Source organism: Triturus cristatus, chromosome 8 (genome assembly GCF_964204655.1).
Source record: "Triturus cristatus chromosome 8, aTriCri1.1, whole genome shotgun sequence".
NCBI lineage: Eukaryota > Metazoa > Chordata > Amphibia > Caudata > Salamandridae > Triturus > Triturus cristatus.
In genome coordinates this window covers 1,277,397,248-1,277,413,339 of record NC_140591.1, presented here as the reverse complement: position 1 = coordinate 1,277,413,339, position 16,092 = coordinate 1,277,397,248, and the positions used below count along the sequence as shown (strand labels likewise).

Genomic DNA, 16,092 nt, shown 5'->3' with positions numbered 1-16,092 from the left:
GCGTGTGCGACCTGGACCTATACCTCCTACGGCGTCGTCTTGAGTCCGACGAGGACCGTCCACGGCTCCGTGACCTTCTCCTCCTGTGAGAGCGGGAGCGCGACCTCTTCGGCTTCGGCCTGTCCGCCGGTCTAGCCGGTCCAGGCGACCGTGGGAGTCGTGGCTTCGGGGTCCCCTGCGGCGGAGTCGGGTACCTTGGAAGGGAAACCGACCGCGGGGGAACCGGCGGCGGTCCCACAGGAGTGCGTGGCAGCGGCTGAGGCTGGGGCGGCGGAGGCAGCGTCCGCGGCTGAGGTGGCGGTGGTGGCGGAGGTGGAGGCGTTGGTGGAGGTGGTGGAGGAGGAGGCGGTGGAGGCGGGAGAGGAGGCGGCGACGGAGGCATCCGAGGAGGCGTATACACCACCGAGGACACCGATCCCGGTGACTCTCTTTTCCTCGACGTCGATCTTCTCCTCGACGTCGATCTTCTCCTCGACGTCGATCTTCGCCTCGACGGCGACCTGTGCCTCGACAGCGACCTGTGCCTCGACGGCGACCTGTGCCTCGACGGCGACCTTCGCCTCAACGGCGACCTTCGCCTCGACGGCGACCTTCACCTCGACGGCGACCTTCGCCTTGACGGCGATCTGCGCCTCGACGGCGACCTTCGCCTTGACGGCGACCTCGAGTGTCTCGACGTCGATCTCCTTCTCCTCTTCATCGACGGCGAACGGCGATCCCTCGACGGCGAATGCCGACGCCGGGTCCTATCTCGACGACGACCGCTGGACGGGGCCGACGACGGCGTCGTCGCCGACGACGCCGATGTAGTCGACGGCGGCCTATTCAGGTCCCTCGACGGCGATCGTCGACGCCGCTTCTCCCCAGAGCCCTGGGGAGACGGCGAACAGACCAAGTCGTCCACCGGAGACACCCTAGTCCCCGGGGAGTCCGACAGCGTCGGGGAAAGGTCTCTGTCCGAGGAGCGCGTGTGCGACCTGGACCTATACCTCCTACGGCGTCGTCTTGAGTCCGACGAGGACCGTCCACGGCTCCATGACCTTCTCCTCCTGTGAGAGCGGGAGCGCGACCTCTTCGGCTTCGGCCTGTCCGCCGGTCTAGCCGGTCCAGGCGACCGTGGGAGTCGTGGCTTCGGGGTCCCCTGCGGCGGAGTCGGGTACCTTGGAAGGGAAACCGACCGCGGGGGAACCGGCGGCGGTCCCACAGGAGTGCGTGGCAGCGGCTGAGGCTGGGGCGGCGGAGGCAGCGTCCGCGGCTGAGGTGGCGGTGGTGGCGGTGGCGGAGGTGGAGGCGTTGGTGGAGGTGGTGGAGGAGGAGGCGGTGGAGGCGGGAGAGGAGGCGGCGACGGAGGCATCCGAGGAGGCGTATACACCACCGAGGACACCGATCCCGGTGACTCTCTTTTCCTCGACGTCGATCTTCTCCTCGACGTCGATCTTCTCCTCGACGTCGATCTTCGCCTCGACGGCGACCTGTGCCTCGACGGCGACCTGTGCCTCGACGGCGACCTGTGCCTCGACGGCGACCTTCGCCTCAACGGCGACCTTCGCCTCGACGGCGACCTTCACCTCGACGGCGACCTTCGCCTTGACGGCGATCTGCGCCTCGACGGCGACCTTCGCCTTGACGGCGACCTCGAGTGTCTCGACGTCGATCTCCTTCTCCTCTTCATCGACGGCGAACGGCGATCCCTCGACGGCGAATGCCGACGCCGGGTCCTATCTCGACGACGACCGCTGGACGGGGCCGACGACGGCGTCGTCGCCGACGCCGCCGATGTAGTCGACGGCGGCCTATTCAGGTCCCTCGACGGCGATCGTCGACGCCGCTTCTCCCCAGAGCCCTGGGGAGACGGCGAACAGACCAAGTCGTCCACCGGAGACACCCTAGTCCCCGGGGAGTCCGACAGCGTCGGGGAAAGGTCTCTGTCCGAGGAGCGCGTGTGCGACCTGGACCTATACCTCCTACGGCGTCGTCTTGAGTCCGACGAGGACCGTCCACGGCTCCATGACCTTCTCCTCCTGTGAGAGCGGGAGCGCGACCTCTTCGGCTTCGGCCTGTCCGCCGGTCTAGCCGGTCCAGGCGACCGTGGGAGTCGTGGCTTCGGGGTCCCCTGCGGCGGAGTCGGGTACCTTGGAAGGGAAACCGACCGCGGGGGAACCGGCGGCGGTCCCACAGGAGTGCGTGGCAGCGGCTGGGGCGGCGGAGGCAGCGTCCGCGGCTGAGGTGGCGGTGGTGGCGGTGGCGGAGGTGGAGGCGTTGGTGGAGGTGGTGGAGGAGGAGGCGGTGGAGGCGGGAGAGGAGGCGGCGACGGAGGCATCCGAGGAGGCGTATACACCACCGAGGACACCGATCCCGGTGACTCTCTTTTCCTCGACGTCGATCTTCTCCTCGACGTCGATCTTCTCGACGTCGATCTTCGCCTCGACGGCGACCTGTGCCTCGACGGCGACCTGTGCCTCGACGGCGACCTGTGCCTCGACGGCGACCTTCGCCTCAACGGCGACCTTCGCCTCAACGGCGACCTTCGCCTCGACGGCGACCTTCACCTCGACGGCGACCTTCGCCTCGACGGCGATCTGCGCCTCGACGGCGACCTTCGCCTTGACGGCGACCTCGAGTGTCTCGACGTCGATCTCCTTCTCCTCTTCATCGACGGCGAACGGCGATCCCTCGACGGCGAATGCCGACGCCGGGTCCTATCTCGACGACGATTGCTGGACGGGGCCGACGACGGCGTCGTCGCCGACGACGCCGATGTAGTCGACGGCGGCCTATTCAGGTCCCTCGACGGCGATCGTCGACGCCGCTTCTCCCCAGAGCCCTGGGGAGACGGCGAACAGACGGTGGTCATCCTCCTCGACGTCGACGCCCTCGACGTCGACGGGGAGTGGGAGCGCTTACTGGTCTTCCTGCCCCTGGGGAGCCCCCCAGGGGCCTCAGTATGGGCCAAATCAGCCCCTCCAGACCCACCTGGTGCCTTCAGTCTTCTCTCCTCCAGAACTTGAAGCCTGATTTTCATTCTGTCCCTCAGGGTCCTGGCTGAGAACGAGTGGCAGATGGTACAGCTTTCAGGCACGTGGGACTGGGGAAGGCAACCTATGCACACCTCGTGTGGATCAGTTTTAGCCTTCTTTCGACCACATTCCGGGCACTTGTCGAACAAGCCAGGCATGTTGACAGTACCAGCTACTAAGCACAAGAAAAAGTGACAAAAATTGCCAAAATCTCAAATAAACCCTTGAAAAGGGGAGAGCTCAATGCTCCAGGGTCCTTCTAGCAGGAGCCGGAAAAAAGAACTGGAAGTAAATGGGACCTGCTGGGCATTCTGGGATACTGGGGAAAGTTCTGGAAATCTGGAAAGTTTTCTTAAAGGCACAGTATCCTGTTCTAAGCCACATAATGGCAGCCTATGGGGCTTGTCTGTCCACTCCTTCCTCTCTATCATTCCAGAGTCTTTTGCTGGTAGAGGCAGGGTTTTTTCCTATGTGGAGAAAAACTAGACAGGCAGTGCTGTTTGTGGATGTTGGTGGAATTCTAGTTGAAGTACTGGACAGTGTAGCCTGTGGGTATAGGCTGCATTATCTGTCTTTAAATTAAATTCTCTCTTAAAGGTGTATGCAGGTCTGCATGATTTGTCACCTTTTAGAGATTATTTTTTATTGCTCCGGGGTCCACGCACATGGGCGGGACTATTCACTAGATTATGACTATACACAGAGATCCCCTACTACAGAACAATAGATGGCTCTGGTTTCAAGGAAGGATGGTTTAATAGTTTGGGGATTGTCTAGCTCCACTTCTGATGTATTTGGAGTCAGAAAATAACAACAGATGAGGTTAGTTTTAATGGAGTGTGAGGGAGAGGAAAATGGAACTCACTTTTAGCAAAATGCTTTGCAGCCTCTAGTGCTGTATATTCACATGCTCTTCAAAATCCTGTCATCTACTATAATGTTAGGGTTGATATTTTGAACGCTCTGCATGTGCTACGGTTAGTACTTCCAGCAATACGTCTAGAGGGCAAATCCAGTCTGAATTCTGTTACTCCTGATCAATGAAGTAGGGAGGCCTGGAATTGATGCAGAAGGCGAGGGTTCCTGAGTAGCAGAACCTGAACAAAAGTGCTCTTGGTCACCATGTTAATTTTAATTGTAGTACTCAGATTTTCCAAAAGGTGGGCCATGGAATTTTTATCATAGGAGAAAATGTAACGAGTGTGTCTTTGTGGTGCAGCCGTGAGGAGAACTTTCATTTTGATCCTGTTTAGTTTCAAGTTGTTATTGCTCATCCAGTCCTCAGAATTTAATCAAAGGCAAACTACACCAAAAGAAGAAGGAGTATGCTCATTCTCCTAATCTGAAACCTATGTTTAAAAACAGATCTGTACTTACTTTCAGTCTCAGATTGTTCCTTCTCTTCTGCTGGAAGTAACATATCCATCCATTCACCGTTTTTTGTCTTTCCAAGAATATTTATCAAATCCACATCTTGGATGGTGCTTTCCTCTGTTGACAATAACGTGTCCAAGCCAAATTTCAGAATTTCACTTATCTTTAATAAGATAAAAGATATGTTGTATAAATATAGATCTTTTAACTTTTTTGCCGCTGTTTACACACAGATACTTCTCAAAACAAATATTTCACAAACAATTAGAGGACTATACTATTGATGTTCCTTTGGTGTGACGCGGTCTACAACAATATCACAAATCTCACAGATTTAACTTTCTAATAAAACATCTTGTAAAAAGAGGCACAATTCATAACCTGCATTCTGTAGTATATAAAGTTATACAACAGAAGAATTACTCATGTACTACAAAATGCAATTCATCAACCATGACCCGGAAACGTATGCCACGACCTTTCCTTTACGAGAGGTCTGCCCTCAGTGGCTGTTGAAGGACAGCAGACTGCTGTTAAAGATGATTTCACTAGGTATATCAGGTGGCATGCTTTTATTCTGTACTTTTATTTAATACAACAGAAAACTCTGAGAGTTACAGTCTTGTTTTTCTTCAATTGGAACAAGATGGCTGATGATAGTTTAAAGTGGAAAGCTCAGGTTACAAGGTATTCAGAATAAAGGGAACAATATGGCGACCCGGTGTTGTACATCAGTTCCAGAGCAAAGAACACATTGCTATAGATTTAGGAGTATACCAAAAAGAGTTTGTGTAAAGAATGGGCATGTATGTTTTGTTATCTACAGGTGATTATTCTCAAGAGGGCAAGGGCTTAACAGGCATGGAGGCTGGTGCATAATATCCAGCTGAAGAAATGTATCCAATAAGAGGCCAATGGGTGTCAACACTCCACACGTTTGAGGGGGCGCCAGAGGGCCGGTGCACAAGATCGCCGCACTTCTGTGAGGCCCCTGCGGGCAGGATATATCATCCGTCATCATCCCTGCTTTGGAATCATGAAATTAGCTGGAGCTGGCACACTGGATACATCCCTACTTGATGGATGCAGTCCCAATAAAAATTGCTAGGCAGTTCATCATCTCCACAGCATACCGCCCCACAAAGTGTGTCTGTCGGAAGAATAAACAAAATGGCAGCCCTGGCGTTTGAGCAGCGGAGCCTCTGCTCCCCTAGCACCACGTTTATAGTCTGTAGTAAGTGCTAAGGAGTGGTGTGTGCCTGCGGAGGAGGCTGCTTGGCACTGCTGAGTGGCAGCTGCTGCTAGTTCTTCAGAGGCCTGGTACGGTGATGTGGAGGGAGGCCCGAACTTCACCATGCTTGGCAGCCCTGATAGTCAGGCAGCTTAGGGGGACATGCAACTAAGATGTCCCCCTCCCCTGGCCATATTGATATATAGTCCATGGCTCATAGATTGGAGCACTATTGAGCTGCCCAGGCTATGTCCTCGCTTGAGGGCCTGGCTGGATGCTGGGACCTTTTCTGTGTGCGGAGCACGCGGCTCACATGAGGAGTGTGGGCTGCACTTCGCTGTGCTTGAGCTTCTGCCCCAGAGATCGGCTGTGCGTTGGACTACACAGCTGCCTTGGTCTAGTGCCTGCTGTGCGAAGGGACAGGGTCCCGGGCGCAGCAAGGTGCAGCTGGGCTATTGCAGGAGGCCTGAAGGACATACAATAGATGACCTCAGAGTGTGGTGAGAGACTACTATCCCTTCATACTGCTGCAAAACATAGCCAGTCCTTTCTTTGAGGCATGGGTCTGCTCATGCCATGCCTTGGCTCACAGGCTGTGGTCCAGAGGGAGGGTGGGACTCACTGGAGATGCTTGTGCTGCCATAGGCTTAAGGGAGACCATTAATCTATCACCTCCACCTGACAGACTCCTGGCTGTAAACACTGTATGGAACATTACACTTGCAGTTGCAAGGGCTGGGAATGTTTGATGCATACATGGTGGATATGTGTGTCCTTGGTGAAGCTTTTTTGTGGTGTTGTGCGCTCTGCTGGGTTGGACCCCTACCAGCAGCTGCATGACTTACATCCATCATGCGAAAAGCTGGCTATCAACAGACTAAGCTTCAGTTTGAGCCCCGATGAGGAACTAGGATAACGCCATTACTGCCAAGAATGAAGACTTGGAGGCCATATTGTGAAGAAACAACAATCACATAATGAGGTTTCCAGAAACAGCCAATAACGGATGAATGGAGGACTATGTTGAACGGCTTCTTCAGACAGTTTTTGGGGCAGATGTTTTCTCACACCTATTTGTGGTGGAGAGGGTGCATGGGTGCCTGGCAGCTAGCCCACCCCTGGTGCCCCATCAGGCCCCATTATCACCCTCTTGTTGAATTTCCGTGACAAAGACACAGCGGTGTGCCTAACCAGGGAAAAGCAGACGTTATCATTTGAGGGCTATGACATATCAATTTACCCTGATTTTACTATAGCTATGCAGGAGGCCAGAATTAAATTCACAGCAGTGAAACAACAGCTGATCTAAGCTCATGCTTTATCCAGCCTGACTGAGGCCCACACATGAGAAAAAAATGCATTTCTTTTCCACATTGCAGCAGGCTGCAGAATTTCATGAGAAACTCTCTCACGTGGGCTTGTGTAAAGAAAAATAGCCAGAACCAGGATGATTCACCAATGCATCAAGATAACACCCCTCTATAACGTTCATTGTACTCCTGTACCCAGGCCTATATCTCTGGAGATACTACTGATCGTTTTAAGGTACTGAGATTCTCCTAGTGGTTCAGGAATTAAAATAACTATTTAAAATGTTGTCTCTGCTTGAGTCACAAATTTCATTAATGTTGATGTATAACATCCTCAAATCAAGGAGGGGGGGAGCTAGAAGAGATAGTCATCCATTCATCTTCCAAAGTTTATGTCATGAATCAAGGGGGGAATGGATCACTTGTAACTAGAAGTAGGGGTTCATAAATCTTAATTTGAAACTTTAACACCTGAATAGGTGTTTATGAGAACCCTCAATAGCGTATTTTAGAGTGGTATGGGCGGTTTATCTTGGTTCTCCGCCTTTAGAATACGCGTCAGCATTATCATTGGGTCTCTTGTTTGTCATGCTGCCTCCACCTGGAGGGAACCACTGCTTCTTAGTAGTGATCAGTAATTGTGGTGCAAAAGTGATGATGGTGAGGTTAAAAATGTCACACCCACACTGCCCTCAGGGAGTAAAATTTAATCTGGTGGGTGTGTGGGGAGACTTTTAAAAGAAGGTGGTGCTGTGGGTTAAATTATGTAACCAGAGCACTGTAAGTGTCCATATCAAAAGGTCGACATGTTTCTGCCCATCTAGTGCCCCAGAAGGGGGTCGTGGGGCATTCTTCAGGACCTATTAGTAGTGTGAGCTGGTGATGCCCAGTTCTAGAAGTTGAAATCAGGCTGTCTTCAACAATATGATAGATAGCAATGTCTCAAGATTATTGTTGCCTGTAGAGAAATGAGTGAAAAAATAACAAATAAAAATAAGAGACAATCAATGATACAAGCACCATATTTAGTGTTGTGGTGGGCTAAGAGCTTGGGTGAAGAGAATTAGTGGATAAGCAAAAATGGCAATTCTTTGTGATACTGTAGAGCAACTTATACAATGGCAAATCTCTGATATACTCTGTAAGGAAGGAGCCATGTAAAAAACATATCTATTAGTACGGTACGTGAAACACGGTGCCGGACACATGCTTATGATATGTTTTCTTTGGTCTGTAAACTGTTTGAAATTACAAAAGTCATGTTGGGATCTGGGCTAACTTGTCAACATGAACAGTGCAAGTCAAAACAATCATTCTATAATCTAAGCGATGTTTGCAATAAGTATACTTCGTGATTGTTCAAACATTTAAAATCAATGCGAACCACAATGCAAGGCAGGAAATGGCGGATTACCTTGTTGCGGTTTTGCCTTGCCAGCGTTAGTGTCTTGCCTGTATTCGTAAAAAGCGGGGACGGGGAAGACAGGAAGGGGAGGTAGGGTGGGGGAAAGGGGAAACGAGGGTGTGGGAGGTTACAAATACCGTTAGATTGTTGAGCTTGGAAGCGGCTTGTTGATCATCAGCGGGATTATTCTTCCGTACCTCAATTGCGGGCAGAGCACGACTTGTGCTGACGCTGGCTAGCAGGACTCGTGGAGAACGAGATCCCGTGTCTTGCCGGTTTTTAACTCTGTGTGTGAAAAAAACTGAAAAAAGACTTCCGAATTGTTCAAATGGGGTGTTCAAGAAAATGTTGTTGACAAAAGTATAGCCACTAAGCACTAACCATGTCAGTTTTTTTCACACACAGAGTTAAAAACCGGCAAGACACGGGATCTCGTTCTCCACAAGTCCTGCTAGCCAGCGTCAGCACAAGTCGTGCTCTGCCCGCAATTGAGGTACGGAAGAATAATCCCGCTGATGATCAACAAGCCGCTTCCAAGCTCAACAATCTAACGGTATTTGTAACCTCCCACACCCTCGTTTCCCCTTTCCCCCGCCCTACCTCCCCTTCCTGTCTTCCCCGTCCCCGCTTTTTACGAATACAGGCAAGAGACTAACGCTGGCAAGGCAAAGCCGCAACACGGACGCGTCTCAAGGTAATCCGCCATTTCCTGCCTTGCATTGTGGTTCGCATTGATTTTAAATGTTTGAACAATCACGAAGTATACTTATTGCAAACATCACTTAGATTATAGAATGATTGTTTTGACTTGCACTGTTCATGTTGACAAGTTAGCCCAGATCCCAACATGACTTTTGTAATTTCAAACAGTTTACAGACCAAAGAAAACATATCATAAGCATGTGTCCGGCACCGTGTTTCACGTACCGTACTAATAGATATGTTTTTTACATGGCTCCTTCCTTACAGAGTATATCAGAGATTTGCCATTGTATAAGTTGCTCTACAGTATCACAAAGAATTGCCATTTTTGCTTATCCACTAATTCTCTTCACCCAAGCTCTTAGCCCACCACAACACTAAATATGGTGCTTGTATCATTGATTGTCTCTTATTTTTATTTGTTATTTTTTCACTCATTTCTCTACAGGCAACAATAATCTTGAGACATTGCTATCTATCATATTGTTGAAGACAGCCTGATTTCAACTTCTAGAACTGGGCATCACCAGCTCACACTACTAATAGGTCCTGAAGAATGCCCCACGACCCCCTTCTGGGGCACTAGATGGGCAGAAACATGTCGACCTTTTGATATGGACACTTACAGTGCTCTGGTTACATAATTTAACCCACAGCACCACCTTCTTTTAAAAGTCTCCCCACACACCCACCAGATTAAATTTTACTCCCTGAGGGCAGTGTGGGTGTGACATTTTTAACCTCACCATCATCACTTTTGCACCACAATTACTGATCACTACTAAGAAGCAGTGGTTCCCTCCAGGTGGAGGCAGCATGACAAACAAGAGACCCAATGATAATGCTGACGCGTATTCTAAAGGCGGAGAACCAAGATAAACCGCCCATACCACTCTAAAATACGCTATTGAGGGTTCTCATAAACACCTATTCAGGTGTTAAAGTTTCAAATTAAGATTTATGAACCCCTACTTCTAGTTACAAGTGATCCATTCCCCCCTTGATTCATGATGTATAACATCCATCATGCTACCCTTGATGAGAAAATGAGGGGACTTCATTGGACTCTCTGGCAACCTCCAAGGGTTACACCTATCAATTTGCTATTGTAGGCTGTACTTTGCTCTCCATCTTTCGCCCCCATGTTGAAAAAGGTTAAGTTTGTTTTACCTTTGGTTGAAAATGGTTATGTGCTGATTGATTTGGGCCATCAGTGTGGGCGGGATAAGGAGGACAGGTCTTTTGTGAGATTTTTAGATCTGAAGCATGACTCACAAAAAGAATGACATCGGCTCATCCCTTATTGCAGCTACAAGAAAAGCATGGCTACATGGCTAATGAACATGAATACCAACGGTAACATGTCTGACCTGGAATGTTGGATGACTCTGGAACACCTGAAAAAAGCGTCAGGTCCTGTCATTTCTGGACCGACACCAGATTGTGTTGTTACAGAAGATGAAGTTTAGTCCTACTGTTGCTCCTACCTTTCCTATGAAGTAGGCCTTGTACACTGTATTGTCCTTATACTTTACCTATGTCCAAGGTGTTGCCATTATTGTTAAGGGTGAACCCTTGGCAGTTGAACTTTCACGTGTGGATAAACAGGGCAACAACTAGGTGATGCGGGGTAGAATGGGATCGGCACAGATCACAAAAGTCAGATGCTAAGGCCCCAACATCAATGATCCAACTTTCTAAGACCTGTTATGGAGGAAATAATGAATATGAATCCTGTTCACTATCATGGGGGGAGACTAGTTGCATCCATCAGGTACTTCCGGGAGCTTCCGGCATGTGCACCCAATTATTCATGAACATAAACTACTAGTTGTTTGGAGGCAGCGAAATTCCACACAAAAGGTTGGCACTTGCTACTCCATGGTACATCATATATGGTCCAGGCTGAATTACACGCGATGTGAGGACAAGGGTGACAGATGTGCGCCACTTGGCCCTCTCTCTCTCGGACTACTCCCCAGTGATGCAGATTCTAAGACCCCTAGCAATTTTGGTGACCCAAGAATTGTGGAAACTGAACACAGAGGCACTACCAGACAGGTTATTTTCAGAGGACATCCGAGAAGCTACAGGTGAAGACTTTCAGGTTATTAAGGGCTCGGTTATCATGATGGGCACTGTTTAGGAGGCTTTTAAAGACACAGTATGGGTCACATGCCATGCCAAACCCAGCAGGATTTTGAAATCTCTTAGCGTATATCTGTATCAACTTGAGCAAGAACCCAAGACTATGGAAACATTCCTGACTTCCATGAACCATGCCCAGCTACAAGCGGAAATCAAAGAAACTGACTGAAGACGCTGAAGAGGCTGAGAGAGAATATAGGTTTGGGGGGGGGGGTAAAGTATTCTAGGGCTCATGCCTGTTGGGAGAGAGGACAACCAGGAAGATCACTAGCAACCAAATTTAAGCAATCCTGGGCAGTCAATGATATCAGGCAGACAAATCCTATGGACTTTTTACACATATGTTTCTGAGCTAAACACTTCCTTGGGTCCTATGTCCAGTACAGCTACTACAGTCTATCTGAAAGGTACAGCTTTGGGATGGCTAAGTGATGCTCAGCGCCAGCGTATAGAGCAGCCATTTATTTACCCTTGATGAAGTAAGAGAGGCGAAATGTGGGCTGTCTACAAGTAAACTTCCTGGTTCAGATGGGCTGCCAGCCGAGCTTTACAAACATTATATAGATATACATACACCTCACCTGATGGCAGAATTTGAGGAGTCCCGGGAGCAACATAGTTTACTCCATACAGAGCATGAGGCTGTCATTGTCACACTATTAAAACCAGGAAACAGGCACAACACTAAGATTCTTACCCCCCTCTATCCCTTCTCAACTGAGATGCTAAAATACTGGCTAAATTGATCATGACACTTTTGAATCGGCTGTTACCAGATCTGATATGCCCAGACAAGTCTGGATTTGTTCCGGCCTGCACTAATGCCCACAACCTGTGCACATAATTTGCTCTAATGCAAGATTTAAGCCCAGACTTAGATGCAGAAGCACCATTCTTAGACACTTCTTAGGCATTTGACTCCCTGGCGTGGGACTATCTCTTAACAATCTTATCCAGGATGGGCCTGCCTAGTACTTTCATAGGCTGGATAAAAATTCTTTATCACTTTTCCACAACCAGGGTTCATATAAATAGCTGCCTCTCACCCACCATCAATATTTTTAGGGGAACAAGACATGGCTGCTCCCTTTCTCCAATCCTATTTATGTTAACCCTTGAGTTACTTGCAGCTAAGCTTCAGCAACACTATGCAGCACACGCCATGAGATACACGAACAGGCCAATTATCATACACCTATATGTCGATGACATGGCGCTATATCTCAGCAATCTAATTTTGTGTCTTAATGACATGCTCAGGAAGCATTTTAGATATGGAGCAATTAACTGGTCCAGGTCACAGATTTTTCCACTCCCGGATGGCACAGTTTGTCCCGGACATACCACTAGAATGGTGCAATGAGTCACTTAAATATTTGGGCATATGGATAAATTGTAAGATGGAAACTATCCTTACAGAAAAATATGGCGTTGTTACTAGGATGTCTGAGAAGATTGCTCATTGAATTTCTCCCCAGCTATTACTAGCAGGATGCAGAGAACTCATACAAATTGTGCTGCTTCCCAAACTGCTTCATATGTTTATCACCGTCCCTTTACCTCAAGCTAAATTATTTTTCGCCAGGTTTGATCCATATTTATTCAATTAACATGGCTCAAACAGCCTTGACTATCATAGGAGACCCTATCGATGCCCTTCCATCCAGATGGTATTGTGGTACGTGACCTAGCGTGCAACTATCTTCGCACATTATTGGTCCTCTTTTGCCCCTTACCTACCACACTAAGCGGTAGAGAAGGATGTAGCTAGCCCTACCCTGCGAAGGTCCCTGTTTGGACCCCCACTTCTGCACTATAAATTAAACAGGGCAATGGGTATATGCACTTCCAAGGTTTGGTGTAAACTGGGCAAGCGGGCACTTACAGGGGTTCTCTATTCTCCCTCTCTGCCACTAAGTCACCATTCACTTATGCCGGAAACGCATTACCCTAAGGCGATCATGCAACTAAAAGAGCAGGGTTTACACATCTCCAAGATTCTATATGTAAATTCACAATTCCTACCTCTACATAAATTTACTGGGACCAAACTATGCACGCCCCTTGACACTTTCCTGCATTACAAGCTGTTACGATCGCTGAAAACTATTACCCCCAACTTTCCTAATGAACCTACCCCTTGTTAGGCTCTGGATAAATTGCTTTTGGCAACCTCTACTAAGCAATTGATCTCTAAGCTGTATCGGGTAGCGATGGAGGACACTTCTGGTCTTGTTCAGAGGGTGAGGCTTTGCTGGGAGGAAGAAATGGGTTTGAGGTGACATAGGAGATGTGGATGTTTTTCTGCGTACAGACGTGGATGATTTCTCCTAGAAATAGGTTGCAAATTATTCACTATAAGATATACAGTGAGAGTACTACACCTCAAAAAGTTTAAATGGATTTGATATGCAAGAGGACACAGATTGTGCCTGATGCGGGGTGATACGGGCACATTGTCTGCACCTAGCATGGTCCTGCCGTAGAATACAGTCCTACTGGCAGGAAGCCCTTACAGCAAAATCAGCTATGCTAGGACAGGATATATATTGAGATCCGAGGATTGCGGTGGTGGGGTGGGTGAAGGAGATCCTGGCTCCAAACAGACATTATACAGCCCTGGTGACGCTGCTGGTCAAGTGACTGCTTGCGTGCTGCTGGGGCAGGGCCAGACTGAGTTCTTAATATACTGTAATAAACAACTTTATGCTAAACCTATGACAACGACTTCTCGACCTGGAGAAGATATTAGGAGTCCATTAAAAGGCTTCCTGTTGTCCGCTCCTTCGAGAAAGTGCCTGCATGAGATACCCGGGCTGTACTGCTGGACTACAATAGTTGCAAACGGAGGGATTCCGAGGCTTAGTCGAAATGGTAATTCCCTGGATATCAGACACTGGTAATGGAGGCAGACTGAGGCCTGCTGCAGTCTATTGGATGTAACGATGTGGCTAAATCTGTGCTTGCCAGCATCATGATAATCATGTTATGCGACTTCTGGACCTGACATGTATGGTTACCGAGTAGAAGTGTTGGTGGGATTTGGGTGAGTCAAACTACACATGTATCAACTTATTGTGAATGCTTCAATTATTATTCTGTATCAACAATGTGGTACTTGGTTTGAGTTAAAAGTAATACTATTTTTTTTTTAAATCGCTCCACACTTCATCCTATCATGGACATGATTTTATCTGTAAAGAAGCTAAGAATGACGTGGACTTAAAGCTTGACTTAAGCGAGCATCCATTCATTTAACATCCACCTGTAAATCTATCTGCCTCCTTTCCAAACATGGGTACTTGCTTATGTGGTGGCTAACTATGTGTGTGTAGAGTTTTTGTTTTCTTTATATGCACATCTATGACAGTGAGGAGTATGCAATAGCACAAAAATCTTAAGAGACTTAATAGTAGAAAAACAATGGGCAGGCAAATCAAATGGATACAAAATATTGTAAAATAGGTAGAAGATTTAAAAAGAATGGTAAAATAACATGGCAGTTCCTCCTTAAATATTGTGACTTAATGCCTGTGTTAATTCTCTAGCTTACAAACGCTAATACCGTAACTGCAAACTCTTAAACTGTTCATTAGCTTCTTTCTAATTAAAAGTAAATACTATTTTACCTGAATGTCTCCTTCTGCTTCTGACTTTCCTTTCAGAGAAAACTGGCCACCGTCGATAACGGTGTTGGTCAGTTTAAGTTTTGACACAGCCCTTCTATAGATGATTTCTTCCACTGTATCTCTTCCCAACAAGCGAATGATTTTTACTGGTCTGTGAAAATCAAACAAAATATACACATCAATAAATAATTCTTTGTTACTATAAACTAACTGAAATTACAAACACAAAATTAGAAAAAGAATTATACAACAGATCGAGAAAGCTTCTAGGTTTCCAAAATTACATCTGAGGAAAGAAAAAAGATTTACAATTTTCCCAAGACTAAACAACTCACAATTGAGGAACCTAGATTTATTTCATGACTCACTAAAACACTATCAAAGACTTTTAAAGATTTCTTGGTTCAAGTGTAACCAAACTAAAGCATTGTATTCCCTTCCCTTACCAAGAGGTGTCTGAAATGCTGCTTATTCACCATTGGACCATAATGATGGTGAAAATAAACAATGAAGAAGTGTCAATTGAAAGTATTTGGGTCAGTGCCCCTTAACAACTTGAAACTACTCTAGAGAGCATTCAATTAGATAATTTTAAGCTTACCACCAAACTTACAGAAAGTAACCAGATATATCGGTCAAGTTGTAAGAGACGTTTGAGCACAAACCTTTTTCGGTTCCCTTCGGCACCCTTGTTGCATTACCTTTTGTTGCTGAATTCTGCTTTGTTACCATATCAATTTGTCTCCTCGTTTAGACCTCTGCACTTCTGGTGCAGCCAGAGGTTTCATCTTTGGCTACTGTGTGGGGATCTGCGGTCGCCTTGGCATTAATAAGAGTCCCCTCTGCATGCACAGGGCAAGTTCCGCACATTGTTACTCTTGCGTCTTACGTATTTTCCATGTTGTTGCCCCTTTAGCAATTATGTTCTCTCACCCTTAGTTAGATACCTACCTTGATATCATTAACTTGGCTGGGAAACGCTATGCCTCCAGTGCAAGGGGTTAAGTCACCCTCAAAATCCTCAGTCTTGAAACAATGTGTTCATGGCAATCTCAAATCAATCGTGGCCCCACCCCATAGCTCCAGTTCAGCCTGATCTGATGTAGCATCACCTTTGCATGAAGTCACAAGTAATGTCTTACATGCACTTCTGTTGTTTCTTAGCACTTGTAAATAACAATTGTCACTATTATGTAATGTAAAGGGAGTCAATTTACAGATCTCGGAAAGATGAAGGCAAACATGTGACCTGCAAATTACAACAGATGTGAGCAAG

General features: G+C 47.8%; 1 protein-coding gene across 2 annotated transcripts in view; it reads right to left on the bottom strand.

Moving 5' to 3' along the window:
• CHD1L (chromodomain helicase DNA binding protein 1 like) overlaps window positions 1-16,092 on the bottom strand; it is a 251,044-nt gene that overhangs the window by 118,224 nt on the left and 116,728 nt on the right. For both annotated transcript variants that reach the window (XM_085623001.1, XM_085623002.1), the window contains exons 14-15: window positions 14,817-14,967; window positions 4,395-4,554 (exon numbers count right to left, since the gene is read on the bottom strand). In XM_085623001.1, the coding sequence (XP_085479127.1) occupies window positions 4,395-4,554; window positions 14,817-14,967 (311 nt within the window). The remainder of the gene's footprint in view (window positions 1-4,394; window positions 4,555-14,816; window positions 14,968-16,092) is intronic.